The 16,934-nt window shown below is 31.3% G+C and overlaps 1 protein-coding gene across 1 annotated transcript in view; it reads right to left on the reverse strand.

Annotated features, from left to right (window-relative positions):
- The window catches only part of LOC145676737 (nose resistant to fluoxetine protein 6-like), a 118,012-nt gene that overhangs the window by 9,075 nt on the left and 92,003 nt on the right, over positions 1-16,934 (reverse strand). The window contains exons 11-13 of the mRNA XM_081747549.1: positions 11,389-11,484; positions 4,960-5,089; positions 764-938 (exon numbers count right to left, since the gene is read on the reverse strand). Of these exons, the coding sequence (XP_081603675.1) occupies positions 764-938; positions 4,960-5,089; positions 11,389-11,484 (401 nt within the window). The remainder of the gene's footprint in view (positions 1-763; positions 939-4,959; positions 5,090-11,388; positions 11,485-16,934) is intronic.

Raw genomic sequence — 16,934 nt, forward strand, 5'->3', positions numbered from 1 at the left:
GGAACACACACACTTGCTACCACTCCTGCTATTACTAGAAACGCCGACAAAAGTTCTTTTTTGGTATCTTCCAAACTTTAGCCACCGTTGTGTTGGTTTTGATCTCATTTTTAGCCAACCTTTGAGACTGATTTTCAGCTTTGAGAATAGTCAGACATCAGATGGTGCTAAACTGTTTCAAATGGCTATCAAAGTCTCTGAAGCAATTCTCCCCCCAATTTGCACATGAATTTGATGTTTTGAACATTGCTGGAACTGCGACATTGCACCAACTGATCACCATGCATTCCAGCATCCTGCTACACTTCTCGTACACTGCCTGTTGTGACCTGTTCACACATGTGAAATTCATAATTAGGCAACCTAAGGACTGCTATATAAGGTTCATTGTGATGCATTTCGAAATACGAAAACATTCTGAGAACCTTATGACTGCCCCTTATATTCAAATTTCTTTTTTTCATGTATTCTTTACTAAGTAATGACAACTGCCACATCAAACAATTTTTCATCATTACACTCTTTCTCTCTCTCAAAATCTAATTCTACTTCCTTGTGTTTACAGATACGGTCAACTCTCATAAAGAAAAATAACATGCTAAAGGTTCCTTTTCATTTGGTCTAGCAAGTTAATAGAAGATTGATCAACGTGCTTCCTAGTTTCCTTTTGTCAATTTTAATCTCATTTTGTTTTCCTTACCTTCATAAGGTCCTATTATACGCAGCACAATATCATAAAAGCAAGTATGATTACTTAACGTACCTCCATATCCTGTGCAACATGCAATAGTGATCCACCCAACTCCTAGAGCCCAGGCGGTGTGTGTAAGTGATAGATGAATAGCAGAAACAATCGGGTTCAGACTAGCTTCATACAGTCCATAAACAAGAGTCAATGTTGAAACAATACACAGTACCCAACCGAATATGACTCCATACTAAAAACACAAATATAGGTATATAAGAAATTAAAATTAAATAAATATCCTGGATAATAACAGAAGCACTGAGATTTGTATAAGAGTTATTAATTTATACACACATATCCATATTATATAGATTAGTTCATTTTAAAATTCGTAAAAATCTTTGTCAAATGAATAGAACTGAGTATTTCATCCTAAATATACCTAAATATATATATTTGTACGTTTCAGATTTGGAATTATATTTTAAAACCATAAATATTAGGAAGAAGCACATGATGAATAAATACGTTTATTCTTTCACACGAGGTAAATAATTGTATGAACAAATTCTTAGAATTTACCTTGCACTATTTGTTATTTAAGTAAAGATTTAAAACAAAATACTTAACAATGGTGTTTATATCTCATTTTTAATCATAGCAATAAACAATCTCTATATTTGTCCATGGTGATTAGTGTAAATTTCCTTAAATTATTAAATAGGTTTCATAAATTATATATGTCTAGCGTTGAGTATGTCTATGTTCGTGTTTCAATCAATAGAATTAAAGTAGAATATAAATTTCATAATGGGAAGAACAGTAACTTGGAAACAGTATAATCAAGTTTATTCTCTGTTCCAAGGGTACTAGTGTTGTTGACAAATGTATATAAATCCAAAGACGATATTTCTCCCCCTTGATCAAGGAACAATGTACCATGAACAAGAAAACAAAGATTATAAAAAGATAACGAAAGAACTTATGATTACGTGCAATGTTTGAAAATCTTAAACTGATAGGCATTAATGATATTTCCTTATGCTGTAAATAAATAAATAAATAAATAAATAAATAAATAAAATGGGTTGCCAGATCGAACTATGCCCGGAAGATATTCCCGGAGACCGGTACAATTTGTGTAGTTGGAAAAACAAATTTAAAACTGAAGATCTCTGCATGCTGTTACCATCTAGAGTTGCCCATGAGATAAGAAATAAGGTTTCCTCGTCTCGTTCTCGTAAACTTTGGTAGAAGACTCGTCTCGTCTCGTATTTCGATTAACTCTTTCTTGTCTCGTTTTTAAATTCATGTACAAAATTTATGACCTAATTTTTTTTTTTTTTTTTTTTTTTTGCTTAGTTTCATCTAGGAATCATCAGAATACAGTATCATAAGGGATTCAGAAAAGTGTGATATAACAACATTCAAACCGTATTTATTACTGAAGCACCGCATTTACTCGCGTAATTTTCGCACTTTTTTAGACGAAAAAAGTTGTTTTGAAACAAGGATGCGTAAATTATGCGGGGAAAAAAATTAGCCACATCAGTGAACATCATCTAAATTTTTCCCTAGTCAAAATAAGACGAAAATACCGGTACACATTTTCTTTGTAGCAAGAATTGACAACAAACAACTAATTCTAAATTTGTAGAAAAATAACATTAAAAAATTGATTAAGAAGTCGTGTGGTTTCTTACCTTACAACAATGGCTTTGCCGCGTTGCCAATTGTTCATTAGCTACCGCAATTGATTCCTGGAAAAATGCTGTTTCACAAAAAGTTTCCGCGTGCGCAAATTACGCGAGGAAAATAAAATATACAGAAAATTCCCTTCAAAATTGGGATGCGAAAATTATGCGAAGGCGAAAATTACGCGCGTATTTACAGTATATTGTGTAATGACTTGTGTATCTTTAATTGTTAATAAGTAAATGTTCTTCATTGTGTTCATATAATCAATTTATCGATTTATAGTTATTATACTATGGATTATGCAACACTAAAACAATGTTTGAGATCTAAGTTAAAGGTGAACTAGGGTTGTTCACGAGACTCGAGAGGAGAATTGTCATGTTTTTCGTCTCGTCTCGGATTTAAAAATATAATTCTCGTCTCGTTTTCTACCGTTAATACCATGGTTTCTTCTAGTAGTTATAACAACGCTTAGTAACTACTAATAGTACTATTAGTACTAATCAAACATATACTGTACGAAAGCAAATGAAATTACGTAATACAAATAAAAAAGTTATTATATAGAATACCAATTCATATCAAGGATCTTATAAAACAGAGGATCTGCCCTTACAACAAAATCTTGAAGCCATACGTCACAGTTTCGCCACCCCTACTCTGCCCACTCCACCCAATAGGATCGCAAAGTTTTGAGCCAACAAACATGGTGGAGACGAAAGTGGCCAATCAAGCGATGGCGAAAACGAGAGTAGCCAATCAGACGTGCCGATGCTCGGTTGTTTTTTGGTTTCATTATTTAATAGGATGAAGATATATATGGGCAGATCCTCTATTTTATAAGATCCTTGATTCATATACTTATCTTGAAGCTTCCTTCTGCGTTAAGAAGCGTCCAGGTCATTTTGTAAATTTAACTGAATACAAATTTTTGCCATCAAAAATTCAGTTAATACTCATCAGTTTCCATCATCTGGTTTTTATTATACACTAAACACTTATTCCACATGTGCATTACTGACTGATATAGCGAGAATTACACTGCATTATTTTGGATAGGTTTGTGCATCTGCTTTCTCCAAAATACTACATAATTTGCAACAATTATTATTATTATTATTATCCTTCCTATCAAATGTCAATATTATTATTTTAAAATGGGAAATACATTTCCATCGAAATTAACTCCCATTATTTCAATTCATTTTTTGTTTATTCCCATTATTTCAAATCATTTTTTGAAAACATTGTTGCTGTCGTACGATAACACAGGTACAACAATGAAAAGAATTGAAGGCTAGTTTTACGTTGTAATAAAAAAAATATAATTCTCATGAATAACTAAGAACAATTAAGTACAGTATAATTAATTATAGGTAATTTAATATTTTAACTTATAAATTTAATTCATTGCCCATAGATCCGTAGAATGTTTTGAAACCAGGAACTCCAAGGACAACTGGAGGTTTTTTAAAACGCGCGCACTCCAATTTTACATGTTGTCGAAAAGAAGCAAAAGAGTTGGAGGAATGGGATATTCGGAAAGAAAGTTTAGATACTTTTTTAAATGTTGATAGTAGTAAATACAAAACCTACGTTAAAAGCTATCTAACAGAAATAAAGTTTGTATATCCGTGTGTTTATGTGTGTGTGGACATTGAAACAAGGACAAAGTTTTCTTCTTCTCTCACGTCACTAATTTACGTTTAAATTCATGATAGTAGGTACATAATTAATTGCATAATAGTTATAATAAACTTACAATAGAAACCCGTATTATTTTTCTATTATATACTTATCTATTATATATTTGTCTATTATACTCTTTTAAAAGCTTAATCATTAGCAATTACAATTAAAACTGTTTAGTTCTTAATCACAATATCTATTTATCTATCTATACTATGTAGATAGATAGATAGATAGATAGATAGATAGATAGATAGATAGATAGATAGATGGGTAGGTAGGTAGATAGATAGATAGATGTAGATATAGATATGAGAAAGAAAATGGAGCTAGTAGGCCTATTTACATTTATCATGTTAATTTACTTAAAAAATATATTTTTGTAGGACAACCATGTTTTGTTTTATTATGAACAGTTAATTTCATAATTTCATCTAACATTAAGTGCTAATTACAGAATCATCTAATCATGTGATGTACATTATCTACAGCACTTTTGTAACTGAAATTTCTAGTTCATTTTTAGAAATTCAATGCAAAATGTTACGTTTTTACGCAACTCTAATATTATGAAAAACAGAACCTAATATTATGAATACGGATTCAGTACCACGCTGGAATACGACGGAGATGGCGGGAGCACAAACCATAAACTAAATTTACCCACTCGAGCAAGACAGACCATTTTCTACATCATTATCTCGTCTATAGTGACGCACATACTTCTTGAAAAATTCCAATATTTTTATTATAACTATTTCTCTTCTCTCTAGCAGTATAAGTAATTAAGGAAGAATACTCGTTGAATTACCACGTTAGACATTTTAACAATGCATAAGAGCGGATCGGGCAGAAACACTTCCATAAGTTTGCAATGTACATACCTTGTTCATTTTTATCTTGCAGTTTGTTTTGAAGAGGATCCAACCAACACACATGCCTATGATGTAAGTACCACATCTGGTCCATGGTTTGTCGTACACTATGTCAAAATTTGCTAGTTGTTCTTCCGTACTGTTGGAGAAAACAATAAACTAATTAATGTTCGCTTTCGAACGTATGAAATGCAGTAACATTTTCTTTCGATCACCATTTGATGTCACATTTGTGAAGTAGTACAATTGAAAGTACTTGTTTTCACCTTCTGTGTAATTTGTTTATAACTACTGGGTCAGTCAGAAAGTTAGTTGCACTCAGGGCTGTAGTCGCGAGTACACGGAGGTATACGCCGTATACCCACTGCTTAATCTTAGTGATTAGAGTATACCTTCTGCTTCAAGACATATATTTTCTACTTTTGTTTCATTTATATTTATTTAATCGGGTCATGACTCCAGTGACAGAATATCTACATCACTTTCTTTTCTATCATTTTCTTAGTCACTGTTCAAATATATTCAAGAAAAATTCACGATCATAGAGTGTAAGAGGAGGGGGGTAAGGGAGAGAGAAAAAAATGGAAAGATTATGTCAGCTCGGACTCGGTTCAAGTTGGTGTTGTTTAGATCAGTAAATATCACTCCGGAAGTTTTGTTCAACTGATATTCACATTTCCATCTTATTCCTCACCACAATTTTCTTAATTCCTTCTGATACATTGGGCGCGATTTTCTCTGTTCCCTCTCGCAGTGGGTTGGTTGCTTTTGCATACCTACACCCGTTTGTTAATAATAGAGTGATTTATCTAAGGAGTATCATAAAAAATATAGCATATAATGATCTTGTAGACTATAAAACAGTGTCTCAGCCTTTATATTGTGGTGTACTTTTTTTGGGGGGTGTTAGGCAAGAGCATTGGCTAACCAAAATGCCTATCACTGCTAAATAAAATACACCTTTAAATAAATAATGAAAACAAATTTAAATAATGTAAAAAGGGTTGCTAGTATATTTACAATGATTTATTAAAATATGATATAATAAATTAAATAAAGTTACAAAATTAATAACTAATTAATGGTGGTAACAAAAGTAAAAGCTAGTTAATTGAATATTTATAAAAGTGAGAATTAGATGGGAAACATTTTCTATTACACGGTAAGAATTTTGAACATTTTCTATTGAAAATCACAATTTAACATTTATCCATATTATAGGATAAGTAAAAAAAAAATAATCACTTACAATATTATTCGACAGAAGAGACCAGAAGATCCAACCTTTGATGGGTAAAAAAGATCCATCTCTATGTTCCGAACGATAGAAACTTCTTTAAAACAACTGCCTTGCCTCTCCCTGTACCAACTAAACCCCAAAGCAAATTTACGGCAGTCTTTTATATCAATCGTGTAACTGTGGTTAAATTCCTCTTAACCTATTTTTGTTGTAACCCACTCACCTACAAAAGTCACGTAGCATAAAACAATATTTAAAATTTTATTGTTAGGTAAAAACTTCTGGTCTCTTCTAACTCAATAAACATAAAAAAATAAATTAATTTCTGTTTTTTTCAACCTGTATGAAAAATATTTAAAATATATAACTTTTATTTTTAACTGTAATTTTTTACCACAATATTTTGTTGGAATTCTTAATCCCTTGCGTTCCAGGTACCAATTTCCTGTGTATGCTGTAATATCAAAGTTTTCATTTACTGTTAAAAGACTATTTAGATCGTTGTATAGGGCACAGTTATTGTATAAAGTTCAATGAATATAATCTTTTTGTACAATCACGCACACACTCATACTCACTCCCACACAAAAAATATTTGCATTGTGGAACATTTGGATTGAAAAAGGGAAATTTTGAAGTTCTGATGGGATTTTATGCTGTTTTAGGTTGGCAACACTGACCAGAGATCGAAGACAAAGTATTTTTTTCTTTTTTCTTCTTTTAGATTTCGAAATATAATCTCGAAGTTGCCAATTGTTTATCGTCAAAATAAACACGTGTGTGTCGTAATTGAATGTTCCCTTAGGCCTGCCGTCTACTGAGACAAACCTTTTTTCTTTTCTGTCAGTAAGGTGCTGTGCTACTAGGGAGAAACAGTAGAACTAACTCGTGTCTTGTAGCCACTAAAAAATTTCATCATCTCCAGGATTAATACGCCACTTAATAAAGGATACGTTTTCATGACATCCCCATGGATGTCACTGGTATTTTGCAACGAAGTATTTTATGACATCCCCTAGAACATGCCTTCTCTATTGTTATATATCTATTGTTATATATATATATATATATATATATATATATATATATATATATATATATATATGTTGTGTCATTTATAGATGTTCACAAAATAGGGTAATATACCCTGTGAAAATTTCAGGACTACAGCACTGGTTGCACTCCTTCGTAAATATTATATTTTCGGTCAAAGGATATTTTGATGAAACTGTGTGGCAACACTGCAGACATGTAGCTGTATCGTGTGACGTAGCGGCTTTCACGAGGCAAGTTGAGGCGTTCTGATAGCTACAAGTGGCGTCGAAATTGGAAATGTGTGCAGTTTTTCGTTTTTTGTGGACGAAAAAATGTAACTGCACTGGAATTTATCGGCAGTTGCACAAAGTGTATGGTAAAAATGCAATGTCACGTCAAGCTATCGCGAAGTAATGCAAGATGTTTGAAACCGGACGTACAGATATTGACGATGCTGAGCGCGAGGGAAGACCATCAACTCCGTCAAATCCTAAAATCGCTGCTCGCGTGAATGAATCCATTCTTGCAAACAGACGCATAACAATAAACGAACTTTCAAATCGACGACACCACTCGGATAACGAGGTAAAAGCTGCAGCCCAAGAATGTTTATCGGGCATTGGACGGGATTTCTTTGCAGAAGGCATAGAAAAACTGATACCATGCCTCGATAAATGCTTAAATAACGGAGGTAATTACGTTGAAAAGTGCATTGTGAATGGAACTTTACAATACAAATAAAATTATTGTAAAATTTTTACCGTGTTTTATTTTCTGAAGCAGTACAACTAACTTTTTGACTGACTCTCGTAGAATCTATCGAATTAGGATGCAGAGTTAATATATGTTCTTGAAATGTACGCATTTATTTAATTCTGACCCTTTATATAAGATAATGAATTTACGTATAGTGGCTAGTATAGTATAGAAAATAATAATAATTTGAAGCTACTTAATTAAAGATTGAGTAATTCATTTTCAAATCAATTTTAACGATCACTTTCTACAAAGATCACATATTTTTTATAATAATTAAAATCGACATTAGTTAGGCTTAAAGGGGAAAATTCATGGTACATATCCTCAATCGCATGTTTTATATGTTTAGGTATAGAATTAAGTTGTGGTCACCTATGTCATTTATTGTTGTTATTAAAAATTATTTCGTAAAAGTATAAATTGATAGTTGTTCAAGTATTTTATAAATAATTGTTTTAAAAATTACACTTCTTACAAACTTGAAAATTGTCCTAGACTAAACTGTCTCTAGTGCAAATGTCACTCCGAGCAAGTGTCATAAACTCCTTTATTGCAAGAGACCTAGATGAAATTAAAAATGTTCTCCATCTTTAAACATTATTTCTAATATAATATTGCATTAAAGTTGAAGTGATTACAATAATCAATGTTACAAGTAGATTGGAATTAATGAGTCGGAATATTTTGGAAAAGTTTTCCATGGTTCCTAGTTAAATAGTTCCCTATCACACTATGTAAATGTTGTTAATATTTTTTTATTAAGTTTTTGTGTTTAGTAACATATTGAACTAATAAAAATTCTAAAAACGAAAGTAACAAATAAAATTATATTAAAAATTCAGTTACTGATAAACTCTTTAAAAAAATTAAAAGATGATATAATCTTTGAAATGTCACTTCAATTGTTTGTTCATCAAAATATTTCGGACATTGAAATGAACTATTTACACTGTTATATTTAATATTGACATTGCTAGATGATTTTGAAATATGATATTATACTAAGTTTCTACATATTCAATCAGTTTCTTACATTATAGGAATTCAACAACATAAGTAAGTAATAAAATATGAATAATTATTTAGTGAGTTCCTCAGGTGGAAGTTTTATTATCCATAGCAGACAATATGCGAATGAGTATTCAATCAATTTTTAAAATTACTGTAGTATATTAATTTTTTTAATATGGCGTTTTTAGTCCGTTCTTTTCCATCTATATTTATCTTCTTTTATTTAAGAGTAGAAAAATAGACATTTCTAACACTGTATTTCGGAAATATCAAGTATTTTAAATAAAGCGGTAGATTATGAAAAAATATATACAGGGTGTTTCAAATGTCCCCTGACATAGGGTAATTCTGTTATTATCAGAGTTATAATAAAATGTAAGAGGAAAAAACATATCCAAATATGATGTTTTCAATCTAAAGTGAAGGAATTTTTTAAATCGAACGAGCCGTTTGGGCTGTACACTCTTTATGCGCTCAATGTTAAATGAAAATGCAACGTTGTCATTTGCCTAAATCCACAACGTAAGTGAATGAAGTTATTGTTTGAAATGAAGGCTGGACATCGACATGTTAGCGTAAAAGACAGTAACTTTATCCATTTATGTTCTGAGTCCAGGTAAATGGCAACGTTGCATTTTCATTTAACGTTGGGCGCACAAAGAATGTACAGCCTAAACGGCTTGTCCGATTTAAAAAATTCCTTCATTTTAGATTGAAAACATCATATTTGGAGACTGTTTTCACTCTTACATTTTGTTGTAACTCTGATAATAACAGTTACCCTATGTCAGGGGGCTTTTGAGACACCCTGTATATATAAAATATTAAATTTGAACATGGTTAAAATTAAATTATTCATAGCAAACCATATTTTGAGAAACAAAGAGAGAAAAAGTAACAATGTTATAATAAACTTTACTACTTTATTGCTGAAGGAAACTAACTTTAATACTTTGTTGCTGAAGGAAAGTAACTTACGTAACTATTTCTGAATTGAACTAACCTTAATAATTTTGATTCAGAAGAAAAGCAACTTTATTAACTTTATTTCTGAAAGTTACTTTAATAACTATGTATCTGAAATTTATTACTGCATGTATGAAGGAAAGTAATGACCTTGTTCCTGAAAGAATGTGACTATTATTTTCTATCTGAAGAAAAGTAACTTTACTTTCTGAAAAAAAGTGACTTTATTATTTTGTATCTGAAGGAAAGTAACTTTATGTTTTTTTCTGAAGACAGGTAACTTTATTACTTTGTTTCTGAAAGAAATGGATATAATTAATTTAGATTATAAATCGAAAGCATTATAAAGGTAAAGCATTAAAAGTTTTATTAATTAACATTGCGAAGTTTGCTACATGTTATTATACGGCTGGTATTCATTGCGATACAAAATATTAATATCTATATTATTATTATTCATTATAATTTTTTATGTTTGTATTTCCTGTACGGTACAATTAATTATTATTACTGTATTAAAGTTTCTTTCTTGCTGTTAATATTTTTTCATATTCTTTTTCTTTATTCGAAGCTAAAACAAATTTTTATTTCAAAGAAATAATCTTGCCTAAAATAGTACCGAAATAATGGTAATAGTTCTCTCAATTACTGTACGAAAGCGAGAATGGAAATGGTACGTTTAAAGCTTGGTTTTCAAACTATATTTTCATGCAAATGTATTCGTCATTTCTAAAATAAGAAGAGTTACTAGTTCTCAGTATGGAAAATGTTTCCCTTTATGACATGTAGTTTTTAAACATTCGCAAAGACTGTAATGTTTCTTAGCTTTAGTCATAAGCTAAGAAACAGGAGATTATAGTTTCACTCAAGGTGTATATATGTGTGTGTAGGTTGTATTTATTTTTCGATAATTACCGGCCGAATCTAGCCAAATTTGGTGGGCAAGTAGCCTATCGTCTAAAGAATAATTATCGTCGTATTTAATGGCCAAGTTTGGTTAGGGACAGGCTTAAGTCGGCTTATATGTGATACTTTATTTCTTGGTAACTACTGGCCAAATCTGATGAGGAAATAATCCATCTTCTAAGGAATAAAGATGACTATATTTCGGGGTCAAACTCGGCCACAGACGGGGTTGGCTTGGCAACAGAAACTGTTCAATAACTTTGCACGTCGTGAGCTTCTGAGTTCAGTTATTCTGATTGTTATAAAATTCATAATGTATCACTTACATGAAAATATTATGATTACACATTGTAATTTTTCATGGAATAGTCTCCAAAGATGTTGATGACAAGATGCGTTTAAAAACTCTAATTAATGACCATCTAGAGATTAATTATTTTATAACAGGAACGTGTCCAAGACTTAAAGCATCTATCATTGGTTATAATACTTTTATATTGAATAGATGTATATTTACTTACTGCGGCTTGTGTTGATTTTGGTATGCAATGTAGGCAGTGGTAACCCAAGAGCTTAAAAGGAGCGTAGCTAAGGAGATCACAGAGAAATAAAACTTCCTGAAAAACACACAAAAAGAAAGTAGTTATATTAATTAAGATAACTAAAGAATTGTCTATTATAGTTAAATAATATATGTTATTATTACTGAATTGTACGTGTACTTGTGCGTTATTGAATTCACATCTATAGAGGATATGGTGTGTTAAAAAAAAGCGGTTGTTTTCTCTTTCATTAATATCTATATGAAATCTCAACCGTCATAGTGCCCAATATATGGACACAGTAATTGTTCAATCACAGCAGGGGTCTGTGGTACAACCCACGTGGTCCGGGTGGAAAACACCGACCTCGAGAGTCAGAGAGCAAATGGCTGTTCTATGAAGCGGTCTGGGTGGCATAGTAGTTAACACATCGGCACGGTATGTCGGAGGTCCCGGGTTAGATCCCGATCCAGTCAGTCACTTTTTTACTCTTTGTACGTTATATAATACATAGTAGTTTTATGGATATTCTTCAGTTTTTACTATTAAGCGATAAACATATTAATAAACATTAAAAAGAAAAGTAACAGTGAAAACTATATCAGTACAAGTGTATAAATTTTGTTTGAGAGAAAAATGAGTTGTAAGTAGGTTAATCCCATAAGCGTCTTAGGAAAAGAGCTATCCCATCAGCGTCTTAGCGCTATTATAAACAATTATACCTGTAGCCAATAACATTATTCTGCTTGGATCTCTTTGCCACACAATTTTCTGATGTGTAGTTTCCATTTATGAATTTATCTCAGTTTTCACCCGTTCATTTATCAGAAAACAAATTTGTCACAGAGGTTATGATGTAAAACGTTTATGCGTTGAACTCTGAATGCTTTGTTGCATAAATATTTGTTTCTACAAAACATAAATGATTGTTTTGTAGAAAAACCATAAAAGAAGAACTAATTTTTGTGGATAGACATGTAAACAAACTCCGATCCCCATGGCGAATCCAATGTATTTTCTGAGCTTTGTTGCTTATTTGTGAGCCTCAAGTAACCAAATCAATTTTAGGAGTTTGCCTTGCAAACACTTTCTCCACTCTGAAGATAGTTTTAACTAAGGATTTTCCTGATTAAGAGTGTAGTGAATAAATATAAAGTTGAACTTAATTAATTTTCACACGGTACTAATGTGAATAGAAACATGGAAAACCAAATCACTTAGCGATCAAACTTCTTTGATTTTCTACATTGATCAAGACATATTGATATTGAGCAAACCTAAGATTAAAATCGATATTGGAAAATGTTTTATGAAAAACTATGTGAATGTTTCCATTTCAAAAAAAATACGTGTGCTCTCTTTGTCTATAGAGTAAAACACCATTTTTCATGGAAACGAAAATGTAATTTATGCGAATAAATATCGAAGGATATTTCGTGCAATTGTGATTTTTCAGAAATTTATCTAAAATATAATTCAATATACCATTGTTAAATTCTTCAATATGATATTCATTAGTTAAATCAATGTAGTCTTTAAATATTTCAATATGGTATTCTTTAACGTTTTCCATATAATATTTATCAGGTAAAATAATATCTTCTTTAAATTTTTCAGTATGATATTCATTAGTTAAAATAATATATTCTTAAATTTTCCAATATGGTATTCATTAGCTAAAATAGTACTTTCATTATTTTTTTTTAATATAATACTCATTATGTATAATTTTCATTGGCTAAAATTCTATCTTCATTGATTTTTCAATATGATATTCATAATCTAAAATACTAAATATCGACAAAATATACTTTTCACAAATGCTATAGCACAATATATCGCGTCCTTGAAAGTTTATTGGTGTTTCATATGTATAACAAATTATGATTGTATGTCAAATTTTATCTTTAATTCTAAAAGATATTAGATAGGCGAGGATTTAGGAAGGTAACAGATATAGGACCAAAATAATGATATCCTTTTTACTCTAAATTTATCCAGATATTTTCCTCCTTAATACTGATTTGAAATGCAAACGTATTTGCAAAGATTGGTACTTAAACTTTTCTTCGACATGACAGTAAAAATGTGACTGATGTAAAACCAATTTTTATCAAATATACCCAATTTCCACTTTAGTTTTGTATTTTTTGTCTTAGACCACATTGCTACGTTAGATGAATCTTATATCTGTCATTAAAAAAAAAAAAATTCTTGAGACCCTACCATATTTTATCATGTAAACATAGTCTTGAAAGGGACACACATCATTTTTTCCATCTTGCAAGGAGTTGAACAACGTGTAACTTTCTGGGACGTCTTGCTTGCTACCTGCTAACGCTCTCCCGCTGACATAAAGGAAAAACCAGTTTCGCCGCTTCCGAAACAACGGATTCTTTTGGACAGGGAGGGGAAGTGTGCTAAAATACACGTTTTTAATGAGGAGAGTCACTGTTTGTTCACTAGAATGCAGTATTGCATGTGTGGGGACATCTTTCTTGCTTTCAAGAACTTGTAACATCTAAATAGTAAATAAAAAGATCGGGTTGGAAGTTTTTTTTTTTTTTTTATGACAACTACAAGATTCATTTAATGTGGCAATGTGGCCTTAGTAAAGGATATTTCCAAAATTTGTTCTTGAAATTTCGATTGTTTTTAAAACGACTTGTAGCATCTATTGTTGAGTATTGCTCTCATATGTTTTAGGTGGATCAGATTTTGACATGCATCATATTTTGGCTTTATGATATAGTTTTTCAAACTAGTGGCTCCTCTCCGTGTGTCTTTTGAGGAAGATATGTTGTCCAGTTATATTATTAAAATTGTGTGCTCAGAGCAGCTGTTATTTTTTGTTGGTTACAGTGGTTCCTCCCCATGCCAACCCATTTGTAGCTTTATTTTTATGAGAATTTATTGTTATTTATGGATGCGTTCGCCTAGGATAGCCTTTTTTGGTGAATATATTTCCTTCTTTGTAGCTGTTCTTTTTTATCTGTGTAGCTGTTCTTTTTTATAATTCCCAAAAAGAAATTCCTTTTCACGCTTGCTTCTGTTTGATTGCAATTCGTGTATGTTACTGGACGACTTTGTGGCTGTACAATCCAGTTTGAATAAAATTTAATAGATTTTCTATATCCAGTGAGATTTAACACATTTATTTTTCAATTGTCTTTAGTGTTTATATTATTTTTTATTTTCAAATAGATACCATTTAAAATATTTTCGAATACATAGATATGTTGAACCATATTCTAATTAGGTTTCGTTTTTATACAAAAATAGAAAACAAGACTTGTGCACTTGGATTCTAAGACTTCGAAATATCCATTAACTAAAAAAAAAAAAAAAAAAAAAATGATAAAGATTGAACATCTGATTGCTTATAACATTTTTAAATTAGAAGGTATTATTAGATGAAAAAGTTCAAAAGTGTTTAATTTAAAAAATGTATTGGTATTTAATAGCCAACTTGTGTTGCATTGTAAGTTAAGTAATATAAACTATTTTTTTTCGGTATATAAAAATAAATAAATGAAATAAAAATAATTGCCCCCCCTCAAATTAAATTATCTGCACTTCAGTTTGTCCTCCAAGAATATATAGCTGGTGTCGTTACTAGTTTAAAGTGTTAAAATTATCTATCTCCATATCTATTATCTTTACATATGATACATAAATTGACATTTGTTTTGTTTTCGGAAACCCTGCAGAAACTTTGGCCATTAATGTTTCGAATTTACTGAAGTTCGACACTTACTTTATTCTTTTCATTAAGAATTGCTGTTATGTAAGAGGAATTTAAGTAATTTTATATTTCCTGAAATAATTAATTTTATTCTGTTCCTTTTAACATGCTACAATTGGTTAAAAAAAAAAAAAAAAAAAAAAACAACAGAGCGCATCACTCAGTGATACTGGATATCAATAGTATTGCTAATGTTCTTTACATTATTTAGAATACGGATTTTTGCAATACACCATTTTACGTATATTCTTTTACGTTTTCCTAAGATTTTACGTAGATATTCTTTCCTGTTATTTAATGAGTACTCATGTACACACTATCAGTTGTGTAAATCTGTCCTGTCTAAATATATGCTTATTTTGATTTTCTTTCTGCAACCCTAGCCCAACAATTGCTATTGAATGATAAATGTGTTATATATATATAAAATGTTATTCGTAAGTTAATAACAACTATATTCTGGGTTGTGTAATTTCTGACATACCCGTTCACATATATTAATCAAAGGAGGAAACAACCGATTTAAACTTATTGATACACACAAAATCCTCTGTACGTGCGAATTCAATAACACACAAAGAGTGAAAAAGTGAATGACTGGACCAGGATTTGAACCCGGGATCTCTAGCATACCGTGTCGATGCGTTTAACCATTACCACACCCAGTCCGCTTCCCAGAACATTTACACACTCTTTCACTTTGAAGTCGGTGCTCTGGGAAGCGGACTAGGTGGTACAATCGTTAACGCATCGGCACGGTATGCCGGAGATTCCGCGTTCGAGTCCCGGTCCAGTCATATTTTCATTCTTTGTGTGTTATACTCGTTCATAGTTCAAATTATTAACAAAAACGAAAATATCGGGATACATGTAAAGTGGAAAGTCGTTTTATTAAGTTGAACGTATTTCATATTTACGCATCTTTAAGAAAATGAATAATAAAATTCTTATGTAGTAAAGACAATGCCTGGTACATCGTTATTAGCTTAAAAATAAAAACGACTTTGTTATTTCCACATATTTATCCTGTGAATAGTTTCTGGAACTCTCTTGTCTCCTTCATCAGTCACGATGTATGAAGGAAAAGTTAATGCTAAAACAAAACTCACAATCTACTAGTCAAAAAATAAATGCACAGATTTTCGTCATGTGAAAACAGAGTATAATCAGTAATTACTGTCTAGGAAGCACTCCCATGACTAAACTGTTGAGACTGAAACCATAAGATAATAATAATAAAAATGAAACGATGATCATTCACTGTCCATTAAACATTTACAAAATATAAAAGCGTTTTGGCTTTGGATTTTTATTCATATATCGTGACTGACGAAGTGAACAAAAGAGTTCCTTAACTTTTTCAGGATATATATATAGAGTGTCCCAGGAGGAAGGGACAATATTTCGGAAAATGGTAGTATGCATGATTCTAAGCAAAAAAAGTTCATATGAACATAGGTCCAAACTCAACGGTTTGAGAACTACAGGTTGAGAACCATTTTTTTAAACATTATATTGTAAATTGCTCACCCTGTAGTTATTCAACAGAGGTGGTACATAGCGGATTTGAAGGGTGATGGAATGGCCTTTCCAACGATATGTAATACACGGTCGTATCCAGAAGTAGTAGGACTGATTTTTTTAATTATTGAACATTTTGGTACATCGACTTAATACTCTTCAAAATAGGCCCCTTGGGCATTCACACACTTCTGGTAGTGAGCCTTCCAGGTCGCGAAGGCCTTCTGGAAGTCGTCATCCGGGATGCCGTTCAGCGCCC

This window comes from Thermobia domestica, unplaced genomic scaffold (assembly GCF_964235325.1).
Source record: "Thermobia domestica unplaced genomic scaffold, izTheDome1.hap1.1 HAP1_SCAFFOLD_318, whole genome shotgun sequence".
In the NCBI taxonomy this organism is placed as follows: Eukaryota; Metazoa; Arthropoda; class Insecta; order Zygentoma; family Lepismatidae; genus Thermobia; species Thermobia domestica.